Source organism: Anopheles gambiae, chromosome 2, assembly GCF_943734735.2.
Source record: "Anopheles gambiae chromosome 2, idAnoGambNW_F1_1, whole genome shotgun sequence".
NCBI lineage: Eukaryota > Metazoa > Arthropoda > Insecta > Diptera > Culicidae > Anopheles > Anopheles gambiae.
Window position 1 is genome coordinate 88,365,201 of NC_064601.1, and position 17,945 is coordinate 88,383,145.

General features: G+C 44.7%; 1 protein-coding gene across 1 annotated transcript in view; it reads right to left on the reverse strand.

The window, feature by feature from the left end:
- The window catches only part of LOC1276384 (fibrillin-2), a 116,485-nt gene that overhangs the window by 46,855 nt on the left and 51,685 nt on the right, over positions 1-17,945 (reverse strand). Inside the window, exons 5-6 of the mRNA XM_061645169.1 lie at positions 17,189-17,866; positions 13,948-14,073 (exon numbers count right to left, since the gene is read on the reverse strand). Of these exons, the coding sequence (XP_061501153.1) occupies positions 13,948-14,073; positions 17,189-17,866 (804 nt within the window). The remainder of the gene's footprint in view (positions 1-13,947; positions 14,074-17,188; positions 17,867-17,945) is intronic.

Here is a 17,945-nt window from a genome sequence, read left to right on the forward strand (position 1 = left end):
GATTTAGCCGTTCCACCAGGGCCATCCAGGAAGAATAACCGTTGGTCACCAGCGTTCGCTTGGCTTGCCGCCGTCGCTAATTGACGATCGATTGCCGCCGTGACCGTTTCGTACACCATGCGTTGTTCGTCGTTGAGCTGATGTACGGTGGCAAGGGTAGCATCGAGATCCGTGATCAGATACGATCGTTCAGCGATAATGAACTCGTTGACATCATCATCGTCCATGATGTGTGCCTGAACGTGTTCATACTCCGAAAGCTGAGGCATTCCTGGGAAACTGGTCAAATCCTTCGATGGCGTCGTACCGCGCAGGTAGCGATCGATGTCACTCAGCGCCCGGAAGTGTTCAACATCACGTAGCAGCTTATTCAGGTCGGATTCCTCCGTCGTGTACCGGTCGCGATTGCGGTGGTGAAAATCTTCACTCATTTCACTCGCATAGCTTTCCCACAGGGTGCGCGGGTTTTGTGGCATCCCAGACGAAAGGATGAGTGCGAAGAAATGGCGCAACTGGGCGGGCATACGATAAGTGGCCGCTTCTTCTAGAGCACGATCCCACTCGGAATCATCCTCAAGCAGCCCTTCGTTGATGGCAGCCTGCTGAAACGTTTCGCACACCGAACCGTTAACAGTACGCAGATCCTCGTACGATGTTGGACCCTTGCGGTAGCAAAGAAGCAACCGTAAGCAGTAGCGTTCCATAAGCTGCATGCTACAGGACACCATTCGGCCGATCACTGTCTTGTGCCCGGTACGTATGCGACGGATCCAGTGCTTTGTTCCCGGTTCCTGCCACGGTAGTCGCTGGTTCGCAGTTGGTTTCGCGTACCGGTAGTACGTCGGGACATCGTGGTACAGGAGCGCTCTGGCAAAGTTGTCATGTGCCGCCAGCTGGAAGAATCGTGTCAACATGGTATGGTTACCACGGTTTAATACGCACGAAACGGTTTCGTTTGCCCGGAAAAACACGTTCTGTTGATTTTCCAGATGGATAGGCAGTGTAACAACGGTGTGCGTTTTTGCTTGCAACTCAAAGCGCATTATTCGCCAGCAGCTGTCCGTCGGTGAAAGGTAGCGTGCATCGATATGCTGCTGAATTTCATCGTTGCCTACCGCCAGGGTAACGCTCAGACGGTCGTGCCCCTTGTACACGTATTTGTACAAATATTTCACGCTGCTGATCGAAGTACACACCTCAACGTTGATGTGGCAATTGTACTTATGCGTGAACCATGGGTTGTAGGGCACGACGTACCGGTTGTCCAGCTCGATTCCTTTCACCGTCACACTGCGCCCATTGTTACGACGACGGTACTGTGGATAGCCATTATCCATGCTGCGCGTCTGTTCGCAGAATGACTTTGGGAACCCTTTTTCGCATGTACCATCCTTCATGCAAGGTGCGGCAGGATTGGCAGCCCCACACGGTCCATGCATCATACAGCTCTGTACCGTCTCGAACAGTTGCGACGACGTTGCAGGATTAGGAAGTTCGGCAGACACGATCTTGTCGTAGTCTGCCGGGGTCTGCGGTTTGTCTTCCTCGGCGAGAATCACGAGTATGTGTGCATGGGGAAGGCCACGTTTTTGGAACTCGATCACGTGAATGCGAGCTACCTCAATCCCGAGAGCTCCCATGGTTAGGTCATTCAGTATGGCTTTCAGCTTTAACCGAAAGACACGTACGATAACATCGGGTCGATCCGGGGCCTGCTGACGTGGAAGTAGGCACTGTGTGATTTCCGGCCACTTCGGATTGCACGTGACGGTGATAAACAGGTCCGGTTTACCCAAAGCTCGAACAATAGCCATTGCGTCTTGATATTGCGCTCGCATATATCGATTGCTACCGACAAATGATGGTCCGAGAATAACACGCGTGCCCGTACGCGACAGGTTCGAGGGCGGATCGATGATGGAACGACGGGGTGCAACAGGTGGTTCTTGCACTACAGGGATTTCCACAGCCACATTAGGCAAATTATCGGGATGAAGATCCGCGATGGTACCTTCAGCGCCGGCAAGATCCATAAAGCCCGTGTACGCCTCAGTGCGAAGTTGTGCCTGGTGCTCTCGCAAATATTTCAACCGCTGCATCTCTATCTTACAGTACTGGTCTACACAGTACTGCTGAAACAATCGTCCGGCACGATGCATAAGCGTTTGAGCGTTTTCCCGCCAGGCTATGCGATATGCGGCATATTCGCGTGGCGTTATTTGATTTGCTGAACGCTCTGCTCCATCCAACTCAGGATTAGGATCCTCAGCAGCATCATCATTTTCATCTATGTGCGCCGCTCCGTTGCTCGAACTTGTTGGTCTGCTTGGTTGTTGCTGCTGTCTGGTTCGGCGCTGTACCTTTGGCATACCGTAAGTCCAACCGGTTTCACCCCGCGGAAACAGAATCGGGTATTGGAGTGCATCTGCCAACTGGTTGGTATCAAACACAGGCTGCAAGTATCCTGTGGCACGATGCTGCAGCACAATATCGCGTGTATGTTCCGTGGCTCCGGTAGTATCATCGCACACGAACACGCCACCAACTTCATCTGCAGTCGGTGCATTGTAACGCCGTTGATCGATGCCTGGTATACGCGAGTGGATGCAAAGCCGCAGATCATCTCGAACAGACATCCGTTCGTACGCATGCTTAAACATCTCTGCAATCGGATTGTGAGTCGAAAAAACACGTTGCAAAATGGCCAATATTTCACGATTCAGCTCACTACCATATGCTATGGCCCGAGCGTTCAGCATTTCGTCGTACTGACCCTCCGAGCTTGAATCATAAAAGTACAGCTGTGCGTAGCATGGTGGACGTCCTGGAAGCACAGCGAGCGAACCGATTCGATGGCAAAGCGCACCTTGTATGCGATAGTTGTAAATTCCACCGTGACCGACTCGTAGATCCTGGCGTACTGGGTCATTTCCTCGTATTGAGGCACCGATAGAGGTGAAGGCAAACGCATTATTGTATCGCCGGATGTTGAGCAGAAATTGCGGCACGTCAAATAGTTGGCGCAACTCTGCTGGCGGTTCGGGAAACGGTGGAAGCACAACTTGTCCACTGTTGCAGCACACACTGGGCGGCTCTCCAGGCCACTTGAGAGCGGAACAGAAATTGCAAGGTACGCGTGGTGCAAGCGTATGAAGCGAGGGACAACTGTACGACTCATGGTTCCCATGTGCTACTCTCAGATGGCCGGTCATACGACGCCGGGCTATGAATTGTCGCTGCTGATCTGCTTCATGGTCGCGAAGATGGCGCACGTATGTTTGTAGCTGCTGATGTATTGGCACTCGGATAGCAACTGCTGCAGTTGGGTCTACCAATGCTGGTGTTGGTGCTGGTGCTGGTGCTGGTACTGGTGCTGATGCTGGTGCTGGGGCGCGGTTGACCACAGTTGCGACATTCGGAGTTTGCACCATGCGCTTCCTGGCATTGTACAGTGCCTGTCGCTTTCTGGCGAGCCTTGCCTTCTTCTCGGGTGGTGTTTCATCCGGTGGGGTGGAGTACCGTCCAGCGATTTCATTGAGCAAATCATCGTCAATATTCCTTCGTAGTTGTTGTTGTTGCAAGATTGCTGGAGCTGATGATGATTGCTGGAGATTGATCCTGATAAGGATGTCCCGGCCGAAGTAGACGGTACAGCCTGTTGGTCGTCCTGTACAGCTGCCACCGTAGGAGCTGCTCCCGCGAGGCGCTTCTTGGCCCTGTACAGCGCTTGTCGCTTTCTGGCGAGCCTTGCCTTCTTCTCGGGTGGTGTTTCATCCGGTGGGGTGGAGTATCGTCCAGCGATTTCATTGAGCAATTCGTCGTCCGTATTCCTTCGTTGTTGTTGTTGCAGGATTGCAGAAGCTGCTGATAAGGATGACCCGGCCAAAGTTGAAGGTACAGCCTGTTGGTCGTCCTGTACAGCTGCCAGCGTAGGAGCTGCACCCGGGAGGCGCTTCTTGGCCCTGTACAACGCCTGTCGCTTCCTTTGAAGCCTTGCTTTCTTTTCGTTCGGAGTTTCTTCCGGTGGAGTGAGATTCTGTGAGACGATATCACTTACGGAGGGCTGCATGGTTTGTGGATAGGGTTCTGTAACTGGGGCTGTTGAAAATTGTAAAACAAAAAAAAAGAATTTTAGATAAGTGCTGTGAATAAAAGAAAGTAGGAAATATTATACCTGACATGATGTCAATCATAGGGCAACCGTTGCCCACACTTTCCTCATTATGCTCCATATCGTAGCAAAAACAGAATTGCAAGAAAACGCCGGAACACAGAAACACAGGAACACAGGAACACAGGAACACACGTTCCACGCAGGAACAACAAATTGAACCACAAAACGTACACGAAACGTACGTTACGAAAATAATCTCCTTACACTAAATCTACACTGCCCTGCGTACTAAACTACACTACAATACACAACACTTTTCTAAACTACACTACACTATACTTCACCATGCGCTCCTAAAGAAATTAACCTAATACTCAAACTAAACTAAAAAAACTGGAAATCAACTTAAAAAAGTGTAAATCGCACCTATAACCGTATTAATAAACGATATTCGTTTTGTCAAAAAATATATCATATCGCGTAGCCAACTCGATCGTTCGCTCGCTCGCTCGCTTGCTCGTACGCGCATGCGCTGGCAGGGGCTCGCAAGGGCGAGTCGATAGTGTGCGCACTGCTCGGTCGAGTTCGGAAAGCGAGGAAACGGTTGAGCACCCCTGCAGCGTTGGTCGTGCTCACGATGGTAGGGGTATTCGTCGTGCGGTCGTGCGAGCGTGATGGTGTTATACGGCAGCGAAGGCAGAACGGGCGAGATAGAAACAGCGTAACGCAAAGTGTGACATCGAGCGTCAGCGTTAACGAAAATTTATATATAGATGTGATGTAAAATTGTAATTGTTAAAATTCTGCTCAAATACCTTGAAAGATTAGAATGAATCCAACAGCAGTCAAAAATTGATGACTTACAGACAAAAATAGGTGCGTTAAAACCAAAAAGTGATGCACATTGTTAAAATTTAATGCCTTAAAGCCAAAATTTAGCGCCAACGACTGTATGTAATTCGTATGATGCTGAAAACCGAGAAGCGATTTCCTCAACATTAGCTGTACAAAACTATTCAACTAAACTGTAATTCACAGCACGATAAGATATTTTGTAGACAATATTTTTTTTTTTTTGACCTGTAAAGTTTTTAGTCTTTATAAATTTCTACCGATGCAACAACAAATGTAATTTTCAAACAGTTTGACAATCATAGATTCATGTTTTATTTGACAATTCATTCAACGATCTTACTCAAATGAGGGTTGAAATTTTCTTTAGCTCGGGATTATCTCACTTGATTGTTGAGAGCCTTGCACACTTTTCTGTTTGGCGAGGTTGGTCTCTTACAAAAATTTATATTATACAATGTTCGCTGCATATTAATTGTTCAATATAATTAAAAACATGTAAAAGGGCCAGAATTCATAAGATATTTAGAAAGCATACGAAAATAATTGGGAAAATAGTTAATTAAGCCAACTATATCAGACAATTAAAACATAAATTTAATACAAAATTTAACAGACTTTTAAAAACATTTAAGACCCTATTAACCAATCGAGAAAATTAGAACAATCAATGAACGGACTACCAATAGTTCTGAACAGTATTCCCCAATTAGTGAAGCTGTTTTCGATAAGGAAATTGAATTTTAAATACTTTAATAGTTCCCATTCTTCAAGAGCTTAGCGCTGCGAACAAGGGTGCATCAGCCAAAGAGCTAAGCTCATCCATCTGGTGCGTCCAACCCGAGATGGCGTGGGTGGCGATGATTTGATGAAAGTGCTGCCACATCCACGTTCACTCACTCGAAACGAACTGTTAAGGAAGCACCATCTCTTTGCAATATCGCAGCAAGACTGCCGATGCCCAACGATTTACCAAAGTTTACCATCCGCTCTCCCAGCGCTCCATTAGCTATCGATTGGAGCAAAAAGATCGATAGTGTACCGGTGGAGCTGTTCGGAAAGATTGAGCTGGTGGATAATTTATAACTTTCAAATGCAAATTTAAACGGATGAGCAAACCAAACCGACCACCCTTTTACAGCCGTGTCAGTACAGTGAATGGAGCAGCCGAACAGGTAGACAACCCGGACGGATGTCTCAATTCGTTTCGCTCGTCGATGGTGCACCGGGGAACAACACTCCTGTCGCTCCACTCTCACCCTTCCGACGAGCCCACTCTCAGCTCACCAAATCAAAAAAAAGTTTAACAAAAAAAAACAAAAAGGGGGGAGTCAGTTTTTTCACCTCCTCCTCCAATCATGCCTACCTTCGCACGTTTTCCAGTCGGCTCCGAGGCGCAACCCGTCCGGGCAGAGGCAGAAGACGCGCCCGAGCGTCGAAAGGCACCGATGGGAGCAGCCACCGTTCTGCCGCGCACATTCACCATCGTCCTCGCAGCCGTGCCCGTCCGCTGCCAGGCGCGTCCCCGGCAAACCTTCGCAACTGCAGCTGTAGCTGCCCCACCGGTTCGCGCACGTATCCTGGCACGGACCGTGGCCATTTCGCAAGAGGCACTCGTTGACGTCTGGCCGCCCCGTAACGTTTCCCGGTGGTAAACACCAGCAGTGGCGTATGGTACGCGGTTTGCCGCACCGCACAGTTACGGGGTAATGTGAGGGGGGAGGAGGCAGACGAAAGCGTGAGTATGTGTGTGCGTGCGCGCGTGATTGGTGCGATGGCGGATGGATGCATGGGAAATTGTGACGTGAGCACGATGTATGGAAAAGAAAGAGCAGAAAGAGAATGACACGTCAACTCGTTAGAAATGTACGCAAAAGCTCTGCTCCAGTGGGCGACGTACAGCGGCCACGGAAGGAGAAGGCAGAACAAAAGAGGTTGTACACGTAGCGACTTCCTTCCGGCAGGGTGGTATGGTCATGTCGTATGAAATGTTTAATCAAATTAGAGAGGGGAAATGTTCTCTCGCCCTGCCATGTCTACTTTTAAAACGCAACCTTGACCTTTTTCCTATCAATCACTCTCCTTTTGTATTGATGATGCATTTGAGCAACACAAAAAAGATAACTGTGTACCTTAACGAACCTCGACAATGTATTTTGTCATGCACATTGCATAACTGTAGGCGTTTAGCAGGTGGTTAGTGAAATAAAAACTAGCAATTCGTTTCGTTGTAATTGTGTATTAATCGATACAAAAAGGTAGCTGCTACTTAAACTTTCATAATGTTTCTAATTAAGTCTTCTACTCTAAAGTCTTAAATGTAACTAGTTTTGTATATAAGAATCATCAAAATATAGTGTGAAATATAATTCTACAATAATAAAGTACAAAAATTTAAAATATACTATCAATTCCTTACCCCAACCTAGCAAAGATTATTTTGAGGAAATTTAACAGCACCCAACAGCATATAATTAAAACGACATTTCTACTTCCCACTCAACTAAACCATCGAGATGAAAAACGTTTACCGTGCCTGGTATGCAACAGTGATAATTGAAGCCCATCCTTGATGTTGTTTCCATGCGGAATCATGTACATCGCATGAGAAGCCATTACGAGATTTCGGTGCTTTACATACGACTACTTTGCTCGGTCGTGGTACCGAGTAACCGTAGAGGCTACATATTACAAGTGTGTGTGTGGTTTTTTCTCTTTCGTTAAATTATTCCAACACATTAACCAAACCAGCCTGGAAGCTTGCTGACCCGGAACGGTTAATCGTTGAAGTACGGCACTCCTAATTTGTCGCGTGCTCTACGCACACGTGCAGCAACAAAATAATAAATCTTTCTCTCATACCACAACGTTTTTTTTTTGCTATGGCAAAACATTATTGGTTAATGTACAAATGCAAAGACACTTCATCCTTTCGTACAACCGCAAGGCCTGTACTCGCTCAATACGCAAATACCTTCCGGACAAAAGCTTTCCCAGAACTGTTTGTTGAGAATTGTTTGCAATTAAAATCCTTGTTTTTTTTCTTCTTTCTTTTACCTCCCACACAAACCCATGCTCTGTGGCGGGTCTGAATGGGGAACAAAACTTTCTAAGCATGTCACCGCAATTCTAAAGCCGCCCGATGCTCAAGCGAATGAAGTAAGCTTGTATCACTGTATACAAGCAGCAAACAACACAAGCCCCACCGGCCACAGTACCACCATCACCACATGGTTAAGGATTCTGGCTGCTGCAGCTATTCGCTGCTCAAGGATAATCCGTAGCAATTACTTAGCAGCATCGCCAACTGTGCGCAATAAGTGCTGTTGAAACTTTTCTTGGATGGGTTCGCTTTCACCACCATTACCTCCACTCATTAATTCTAGTTTCGCGAGCTGAAAGGATATGGTCGGGCGTGGAAAGTTGCATACGACGGGGATTACACTCAGCGCCTGGAAAGGGGTTTTGTGGTGCACATACAATCTTGTCTCTTTCCCTTTTCGCCCACGGCCTTGTTTCGGGGAGGTGAAATGAGCTCAAGGATGTGAAGGAGTATAATGAGGCCTGGAATGCTTCACGTTTCAATATCCTAATTGAGTGGATGGGCTTCAACGATCACTTCAGGTGATTGTGTGTCACAAGAACGGGGGGGTTTTAAAAATGAAGCACAACTCAGATTCGACTTTTCACGCCTAAAGGTAGGCACAAGCACTAAGTATGTACAAATACCAGTGAAGAATGCACTTGGCTATATCAATGTTTTGTTTCAACCATCCGACACCCAACTGAAACTACTCAATAATAACATCAATTATCAAGATATGGATCTATTGTACGTCTGTATAGCCTTGCCCTCAATTGTATGTATGTCATCGAATTGATAATTGCTGGCTATCATAGATAAGGAAGTAAGCATGTATATATTATTTCTTGGACACAAACAAATATTAATGTTATTGTTTTGTTATGCATAGTTGTCTTTAACCTACATCAAGATAACATATCAATAAAATGCTTGAGAAACGAAGTGTATCTATCCATATCAAAAATGTAATATACGCCCAAAGGTATGCAAGTTGCCCCTTTTTGTTCGATTAATAAATTAAAATCGGAACAATATTACGCAAAGCTACAATTTCTATCCCTATCGCAACCGCAAAACTTAAACCTTTTTTATAAAATTGTGTATTTGTATGCTTTTTTCCGTCCATGGATTTTTGTGCTACTACAAAGCAAAATGCTTTCAACAAATTGCATAGTTTTGGGCGCTTTACTCTCTACAGCTACGGTGGAGTAGCTAACCGCCAGAAAGTATGCGATTTGGTAATAAAAACCAAATTTCGACGGCCTATAGTACAAAAACGTAAATTACTATTTAAAAATTCTTAGATATAATGCAAGAAAATAATCAACAATCAAAATATGAATATGAATGAATAGTAAAACATTTTACCCGCCGGTCATATTTCCGGTGTGGAATGATATTTCCTGCAATTCCTTTTAAAGAAAATATTATTTTTCTAACAGTTTGGACAAAATTTTGCAATAATGTATTTTTGTAGAAAAGGATTACAAAAATGAAGATAAAATATTATAGTCGCTCTTAGTCAAACCAACTCATTATTATTCTATGTATTGCCTTTAGCCAGATGTAATACTTTCTTACATCAAATGCCACTCCGAGTACACTGCGCGCTTCAAATCTTGGAAAATATTTAAAACAATACTGCTCACGCCAACAGCCAGCTAAATGTGATAAGACATACTGCGCCATTCCTTTCAGAGCGATCTATTCCGCACTCAATCCGCGATAAACCATCACCATGGCCAACGTGGGTGTAGCACAAAGCACGCATGGATGGCATCGGTGAAAAGGCAACGCAAACGCAAGTTTTTCCAAGCGAGCACTTTTCCAACCTGCCCCCAGAGCCCTGTCTTTTCATTTCAGCAGCCACGTGATAATAATATGTACGCAAAGCTAACCCCGGACGTGGGACAGAAAAAAAAATGGTGAAAGAATCCTTTCCTCCCCATATAACCACAGAGCAGCACAGCATTGTGTGCTGCTAATGAGAGCAAATACGCTTAATTACGAAAATGAATGAAATTCCCCTCCGGTCTAGTGCGCCCTTTCTACCTGCTGCAGCTGGTGGGAGAACGGGTTGGATGGTGCGGGTTCGCCATCTTCTCTCTGTTTCATCAGGGAGCCACGCCGGCTGAATAGGGTTGATTTCATCAAACATTGAAACACGGTTACAAAGCTTTTATTCGCTTTCTTTTACTTTCCCTTTTGCGAGCCCTCATGATTTTCTTGTGCAAAAGTTGGCGAACAGTTCGCCTTACCCACACTTTCTTTTCATTAAGAAGCGAGCGGTGGTTTTACATTCTTTGCGTTCGTTTTGCTTATCTATTTCGTGGGGTAAGGCGCTATACTAAACTCCTACCAAGAAACTTAACCCATTCGCAGCGGTATGGCTGCGGGCGGGGATTTTCGTTCGTTGTCACGGAAATGGGTTTTTGCTTTCATCATTTCCGGCCGTGGCAAGTGCGAGATTTCATTTTGCAGCCTCGGCTGGTATGCAAAAAATGGCGCTGGCCAAGATACTTGCGCAGGCACTCCCGCTTCCTTCCGCACAGGCACGAACAGAATGTTCACACTTTTATTTCTTTGTTGGTTGGAAAGGTGTCCCGTCCTGCTGGTTTGCATCCAGGTAGTTGGAGCAAAGTTAATCTCGCGGCCCATTTTTTTTTTTTTGCAGCGTGAACGCAAAGGTTCGTTGTAAATTGCTTTCGATCCACGGAATCACCGGTTGGACAACCATCCAATGAAGGTAAATGGTGCCAACGTGCGATAAGAGTACGTTGGAATTGTCCGATGCACTAGTACGATGCTGTTGATATTTTATCGAACGATTCGTGGTACTATTGGGTTGCCAAATGGATTGGTGCAGTTCAGAATGGTTTGTATTCAAAAATATACAATTACCGACTGTTTTCAAATCATTTAGGGGAAATTGCAAAGTTACTGAGGAGATTCCCACAAATATAGAATAAAAGGTCAGACAGTCATGGTAATTGTTTATAACATCTGAGGATTTTTACTAATAGCAATGGAATGTTACAAACAATATGGTTGAAATTGTTCAAACACAATTACTAGATGTTTGCTTTATTCGGGGTAATTAAATACACGTTTCGCGTCAAATTTTTAGAGAATATTAATTGATACGTAATTGTATATTCGATCTTATAAACAAACTATTCACCCAATTCCACCATTTTAATGCCATTTAAATATGTGTCCTTAGTAGCAGTGTGTACCAAAAATAAACAGCTATTTTGAGCTACTCTACTTGGCGTTTGACCAATTCCTTTACACGATTACAATGTTGTAATTTTTACTTAATTTGAAACATTTCACTAAGTGAATTATGTATTTCTTAACTGGACTAGAAACCCTGTAGTGTATTTTGTATTTTGTCGCTTTGTTGTTTGTGAAAAATAGGGGTTAATTTTTATTGCATATAGGAATATAAACAAATATTTTTTGATTATTTTCCGCTTTTTATTTAACTGCCATGTTTCCTTTATTTTTATGCTTTTCAATACTGATAAAGATAATCTCAACAATAAGGGTATCTGAGTCCAAATCAAACTGGTGAAAAACATCGCTAACTTGTTCTTCAACCCGATAGATTCAAACAGAGCAGGTTTCCCGGTACCGCACGCCATTTAGCATGACCTACGCTGGCAAATCGAGTGCAACCGCATTCATGAGCGGGTTAAATAGAAGTGAGTATGTATTTCCACTTCATGGAAAGCAATTTAGAGTCAAGTGAATATAGAAAATAAAAACATATTTTCAAAATTATCTCTTAATTAAATCATTGGGTCAGCATTGCAATACACGCCGCTTCGTTTGTTGAAAATATTTAGAACTATTAATTTAAGTGACTCATAACTTCATAACTCATAACTTCCCCAAATAACCCATCGAAAAATTACCTCATTCGAAAAGCAATTTCCGTTCAGCAGATCTTTCGGCTGCAATATTTCAATTTTGTTCCACTGAAACTTTTACCTCCCAAACCTCACTAGCCAAGATGCAAACAATAGGCACGGCCAAGAAATAATCTTCTATCTCCCTTAAAGTCGACCTTAGTGACACTGTAGTGACCTGTAAAGCCTGTGATACTAGGAACTACAAACTCCAAACTCTCCACCTTCCAACGCTACCCAAGAACGCAAGGATAAACGCATTCATCGTAACTTACTGCTATGACTCCGTCCCGTACGACCAGCACTGACCTGCCCTCCAGGTAATGGAAAGCCGAGAGTTTGTAAGAAAGGCTCATCTTTTCTCCCAGCGGGCGTACGGGTCACCGTCCCCCCACAGAGCGACCTTCGACTCACGCCGAGAGCCAAAGCCAAAGCGAGCCTTTCTTCAAGCTAGAATTTTCACTTCACTTCAGTCCTCTTTTACCACCGTCGGAGCCTCCCATCGTTCCAGGTTGCCCAACTAATGGTCTGCCCGGTAATGGTAACTCGAGTGTGTCGACCCCTAGCCAGCGCAGGCGGAGGACGATACTTTTCAACGCTGGATTATCTACAATTACGTTTCATTTAGCTCCGGATCTTGGTACTTCTGGGTAGATAAAACCGGAGCTACTGCAGCCACGGAAATGCATTGCTGAGGATTGACTTTTTTGCCTCACTCCCCTTGCCACTCCGCTCGCACGACTGTCTTTGTAAGTGTGTTTAATGGAAGTGACTTGTTTGTTTACACCAGACTGGATCATGACACTTCGAAAGTTGGTCGGTTTGTGTTCAAGTTTAGCTGCCGGTAAAGTCGTTTTTAGAGAAATGTGCGTCTGCGGCACAAAAAGGCGCCTAGAATGCTCGGACAAATTTATCATTCCAGTCCGGATTGAAATGTTTTCTGTGGAAGACGGTACAAACTCGACTCTACAACGGTTAAAAGAAATTTGAAAAAAAAGAACAGAGAATGTCAACGTAATAGCGCGTACAGCAGTTCCACTTTTCACTCGAACAAACTTCACGGCGTGCGCTGCTCCGTTAAACTACTTCCAGAATCTTGCCCCATTTAATCTCTTTTCCATTAAGAAGGATCAGGCGCGTGGTACAAAGTACGGCATAAGAGGCGATATCTAATAGTCAAGACGTCAGTCGTTATTAAAGTTGGCACCGTTGGCAGTTCACCAGTCCCACAGGCAAGCCCTACAGCTAGGGCGATCCACCACGGGAGATGCAAAATGCTGGTAGGAAATAATTTAAATTATATTAACCTCTGCAGCGAGGGGCTCAGGCGTAAAGGCAGGGAGTGAAGTTGGTCGGTCGGTCGTGTAGATTGCAGGTGTCGGTTCGAGAGATGGTACCACACTGTTAATGAGTTTGGCTGTGCACCGGCTGTTGCTCACGATTATGTGCTTTAAAACAAAACCCCAAACGAGACGGTTTGACAACCCGAAAAAGTGTTCTTGTGCGTTTGCTTTCCTTACCTAACGGAATGGCTTTGTTATGCTGAGTAGTATAACTTTAGGCGCTTTCTGCTTTACCTGTAGTTGATTTTAGCGAAGACAAATACGCCAACAGATATGCAATATGTCTTTCAAACAGCTTGTTTAAGAGGAGTTGGCTTTAGTGTTATGCTTCAACGAGCTTTTTAATAAAGTTAGAACTAATGCATTATTTTAAATGGAAAAATAATATCCCATTACCTTCCTTTCTGTGGAACCGTGAACTGAGCATATCAAAGCATTTGAAGTACCTTCACCCAGCTCAACGACATACCCATTTAATAACCCGTTATCGAGCAAAACCTTTCACAGCCCACACCAAACCGATTTCGTCGGAAAAAGGAACAAAAGCCTAGAGCAATCGTGTTTTGCCATGCGAGCGTAATGATGATCAAAGCATATGCAGAAACTACGGATGAACAAGCTCATGGTTGTACCACTTACCGATGCATGTATGCCCGTTCAGTGTGTCGATTTGCAGCCCAGGCTCGCAGCCACATTCGTACGATCCGGGCTTGTTGATGCACGTCTGCTCACAACCGCCATTATTATCCGCACATTCGTCAACATCTGAAAGTAGAAAAATCAAAGGAGGTTTGCTTAAAAAAAAATCGCTTCAAAAAAAACTCAACCATGCTTTATTGAGTTTCCCCATCTACAGGAATCGTTACATCATTCAACCCATTAAAACGCTGAAACAAGAAAACCGTAAAGTGCCTTTTGACACACTTTAGGCCTCGAAGTAGAGTCCCATGGAAATGGATTCCCGGAACGAGGGCACAACACAAATTTCAAATCAGGAAGTTAACCGTCCGTTAAAAAAGGTTCCATGAAAAACAAAAAATAAACTAGAATTTTCAAATCGCTCCTGCTATCGATGTCAGAGCAAGCGAGTGGGAGGGTCAAGTGGCAAAATTGAATCAATAAATATGCTCAATTTGCTTCCTGTTTTTTGTGTGTGTTTTTATTCGCTCCTCCTATACAAACAAACCATACTTCACCGACAGCACCGAAACAGAAAATCGAAACAGCTCGATGGTTCGTTGCCAGTACAGTTGCTTTTATGTTTTGCCGTTTTTTCCACGGCCCACTCCACGCTCACTTCTGAACGGTAGACCGTATTTAATGACCCACCTTCCAGAAGATTAATTTTTCGCCCAACCAAACCGGCGGGAAGCTCGATGTGAACCCATAAAAAAACTCAGAACGGAGGTTGGCAAAATCGTTGTCCACCGGCGAACCGACTAAGCAGCGCTTCGTGTCGAGCGGCTCGGGTTGCGGAGACATTTTCTGTAATGTTTACCGATCAGTTTGAAAGTCGACCAACGCCGCCAGTGGCACAACCACCACCACCGTAGGTGGAAGCTAATTGATGACACATCGTTTATGCAAATCCGACCGTTATTATCTGTCATTAAACATTTTGTTAATTCGTTTCGAACCCGGGCGGTGACGCTCATCGGAAATGATCGAAAATTAAGTGTTGAAAATCGTGCTACGACGCTTCGAAAGGAAGGTTGGGTGGGGAGCGGCAGGAAAGAACCATGGAAGGGAAGAGTGGGACGGCCCAAAACAAACGAGGATTAAATCATAACATGTTTCGTGATGGGGTAGCCGGTAAATTGGGCGTTGATTTGATAGGAAGCAACGAGAACTTTGGCGTCCGGCGCAACGGTTGTTGGGATTGGCTTACTACGCGTGACAGGTGTGACGCCATGTTAAACGCAACTGTCAGGCGAAACACTAAGCGAGCGAACGGGACCGTGTGTGTATGTGTGTGTGCAAGCGCGCGTGCTGACAATTAATCAACGCGTTGCTTTCGCCGCACAGTGACACAGGGGCACAGTGACAGCTAAACAAACGACTAAGTAACCCTGGCTGACGTTTCTAGCTCACAAATATGATGCGCGTCGGCGGTCTAATCCTGCAATTATTGAGGTGCTGGTGCGCTTGGGCAATGGTGATGGTGGGCGCTGATGTTTGGGAGTTTCAACCGTAAAATGGTTACAGGTGGAACCGGTGTGAAGGAGAGTTTGAAATGTAGAAATAGATGGATTAACTCTATTCGTCACGATAAAAACACTTGAGTACGGGGGAGTTGGACGCATTAATGCAGTTGAGACGTTCACGCTCTGTTTAGACTAGTTTGAGAACTTCAATTTTGTTCAGTTTCAAGATAGCACAAAGTATGGTGAAGTAGCCAAAATCCTGTTATCTGATCTTAATTAGTGACAAATTCAACATGTCTTTTTTATGTTAAACAATATTTAATTTTTATTAATTGATGCTAAAGGTATAATATGAGGTATTGCACTCTAATTGGTTTATTTATAAATAATCTAAATCCTCAATCAGTGCTTCTGAAGAGTTCGTTATGTTAACTTTATCAAAATTACTATAATAACAATAAATATTTGTTATGAAAAATATAAATAAAGTTCAAGTTGGTTTGGGGTTGCTTGAATTCTCCATTTAACCATAAAAAACGAACCTTTTGATTGTTACACAATACATCTAACAACAACAATTAAAACACAAAGAAATTTTGTTGTATACGCTTTACCTAACGGTAGCTTTAGCATGAAATAATTAAAATTGTGTTTTATGTCAATTTACATCAATTGTATACTTTCCACTGTATTAAAATTTACCTTTAGTACACAATATCAATGAAACAAACAGTATCAATAATGATAAATAGCAATAACATTTACCAACAACGACATCGTACCGCCAACGCTTTGAGCCAGCACCTCGAACCTTAAATTAAATTATCCCCTCTCATCAAGCTCCAATCTGTGAGCAATTACGAAAAAGTCAATCATCTGACAGCAGCCACTAGATCAGTGTTGGGCCCACTCAATACGGCTCGAAGAAAGTTTTGGGTCCGAACATCATGTAAATGTTTCCCAACATATTTTATTCCCTTCCAACAACCTGACCGTTCCTTCCACCACACAGCACAAGCACATGTGTTCACTTCAGAGGAGAAAAAACACCCCCCTGGCTCAGAGACCACAGACCTGTCAGCATCGCATCGGACATCCGAGAACTGGGCGGCAGTGCGAAGAAAACAAGCAAACGTACCACCGTTCTCTGACGCCTCCGTTCAAAATCTCATTTCATCGTCCATTTCCATCACCCCTTTTAGAAGGCCTAAAGCGGGGCCACAGAAAAAAAACACCCCCTTTCTTCTTCTCACACCAACAACCAGACCAGACCACGCCGTCGTGCGCTATTAACATCCCAACCTACAACCGTAATTTGTCACCGGGAATTAACTTCTCCTGATTGGACGTCTCGGGTATCGGGACCGGCGAGCAGTTGAGCTAAGCCTGCTGACAACCAACACTTTCCACTTGTGTCGTGATCAGCTCTGGTTTGGTTGGTTGGTTAGTTGGAGTTAGATGTTGCATCTCTGCGTCTGCATCTAGGCTGCAACTCGCCCTTGCCGGACCACCGATGCCGATAATAGTTTCCAATCCCAACCTTTCTTTGCTTACAAAAGCGTGAAATGGTCGAACAGCACAACGTGCGCGCCGTGATCTTTAATCTAAATTTAGCCAATTGAGTTGTAGCACCAATGCATTTGTTCGATCAGTTCTCTCACGACAGCAGCCGAATCCAGCAGAAAACAAATACCCCAATACGATCGATACATCTGTTGGGCAAACAAATTACTCACCGTGACAAGTTCTTCCATCACGCGCATCCAGCAGGAATCCACGGTAGCAGCTACACTCTACCAACGGTTCCACCTCGTTGCCGTGATAAATCATTCGGCATTCGTGATCGCAACCGCCACGATCGGGACCACAGTCGGCCACATACGTCTGCGGAGTCGTTGGAACCACAGTAGACTCTGTGGTGGTGGTGGTCGTGGTCGTTGTCGCCGTTGAAGACGGATGCTCTAAGGGTTTCCTCTGTTCGATTTCTTCGTTGTAACTTTCGTCTACTTTGTGAGTTTCCCGGTGATCGTGCTCATTTTCCTCATCATCGTCACCTTCTTCGTCATCCTCGGGTTCATCCTCCTCATGCTCCTCAGCTTCAGACGAGTCTGTTGCCGGTCGATGATGATGAGTCTCATGTTCTGCTTCAAGAACAGCTAAATTGTCCGGAACGTTCACTTCCGTTGTTGTCGTGTGTGGCACCTCGGAAGTAGTGGTCGATTGTTCTGTTGTTGATGTCGTTGTAGTGGTGGTTGTTGTTGTTGGTTCGGTTGTTGAAGTTGTTGTTGGCTCCGTAGTAGAAGTGGTAGTTGTAGTTGCCGGCGTGGTCGTCGTTGTAGTTGTAACTCGCTCGTGAACTCGATCATCACGCTCGGATGGTTGTTCAGAGCCTTCCTCTCCTTCTTCCTCGTAATCTGTAAGCCAAAAAATCAAATGTAATGAAAGAAACACATTAAAATCAAGAATAATTCTATGCTTAATAAATTGTAATTT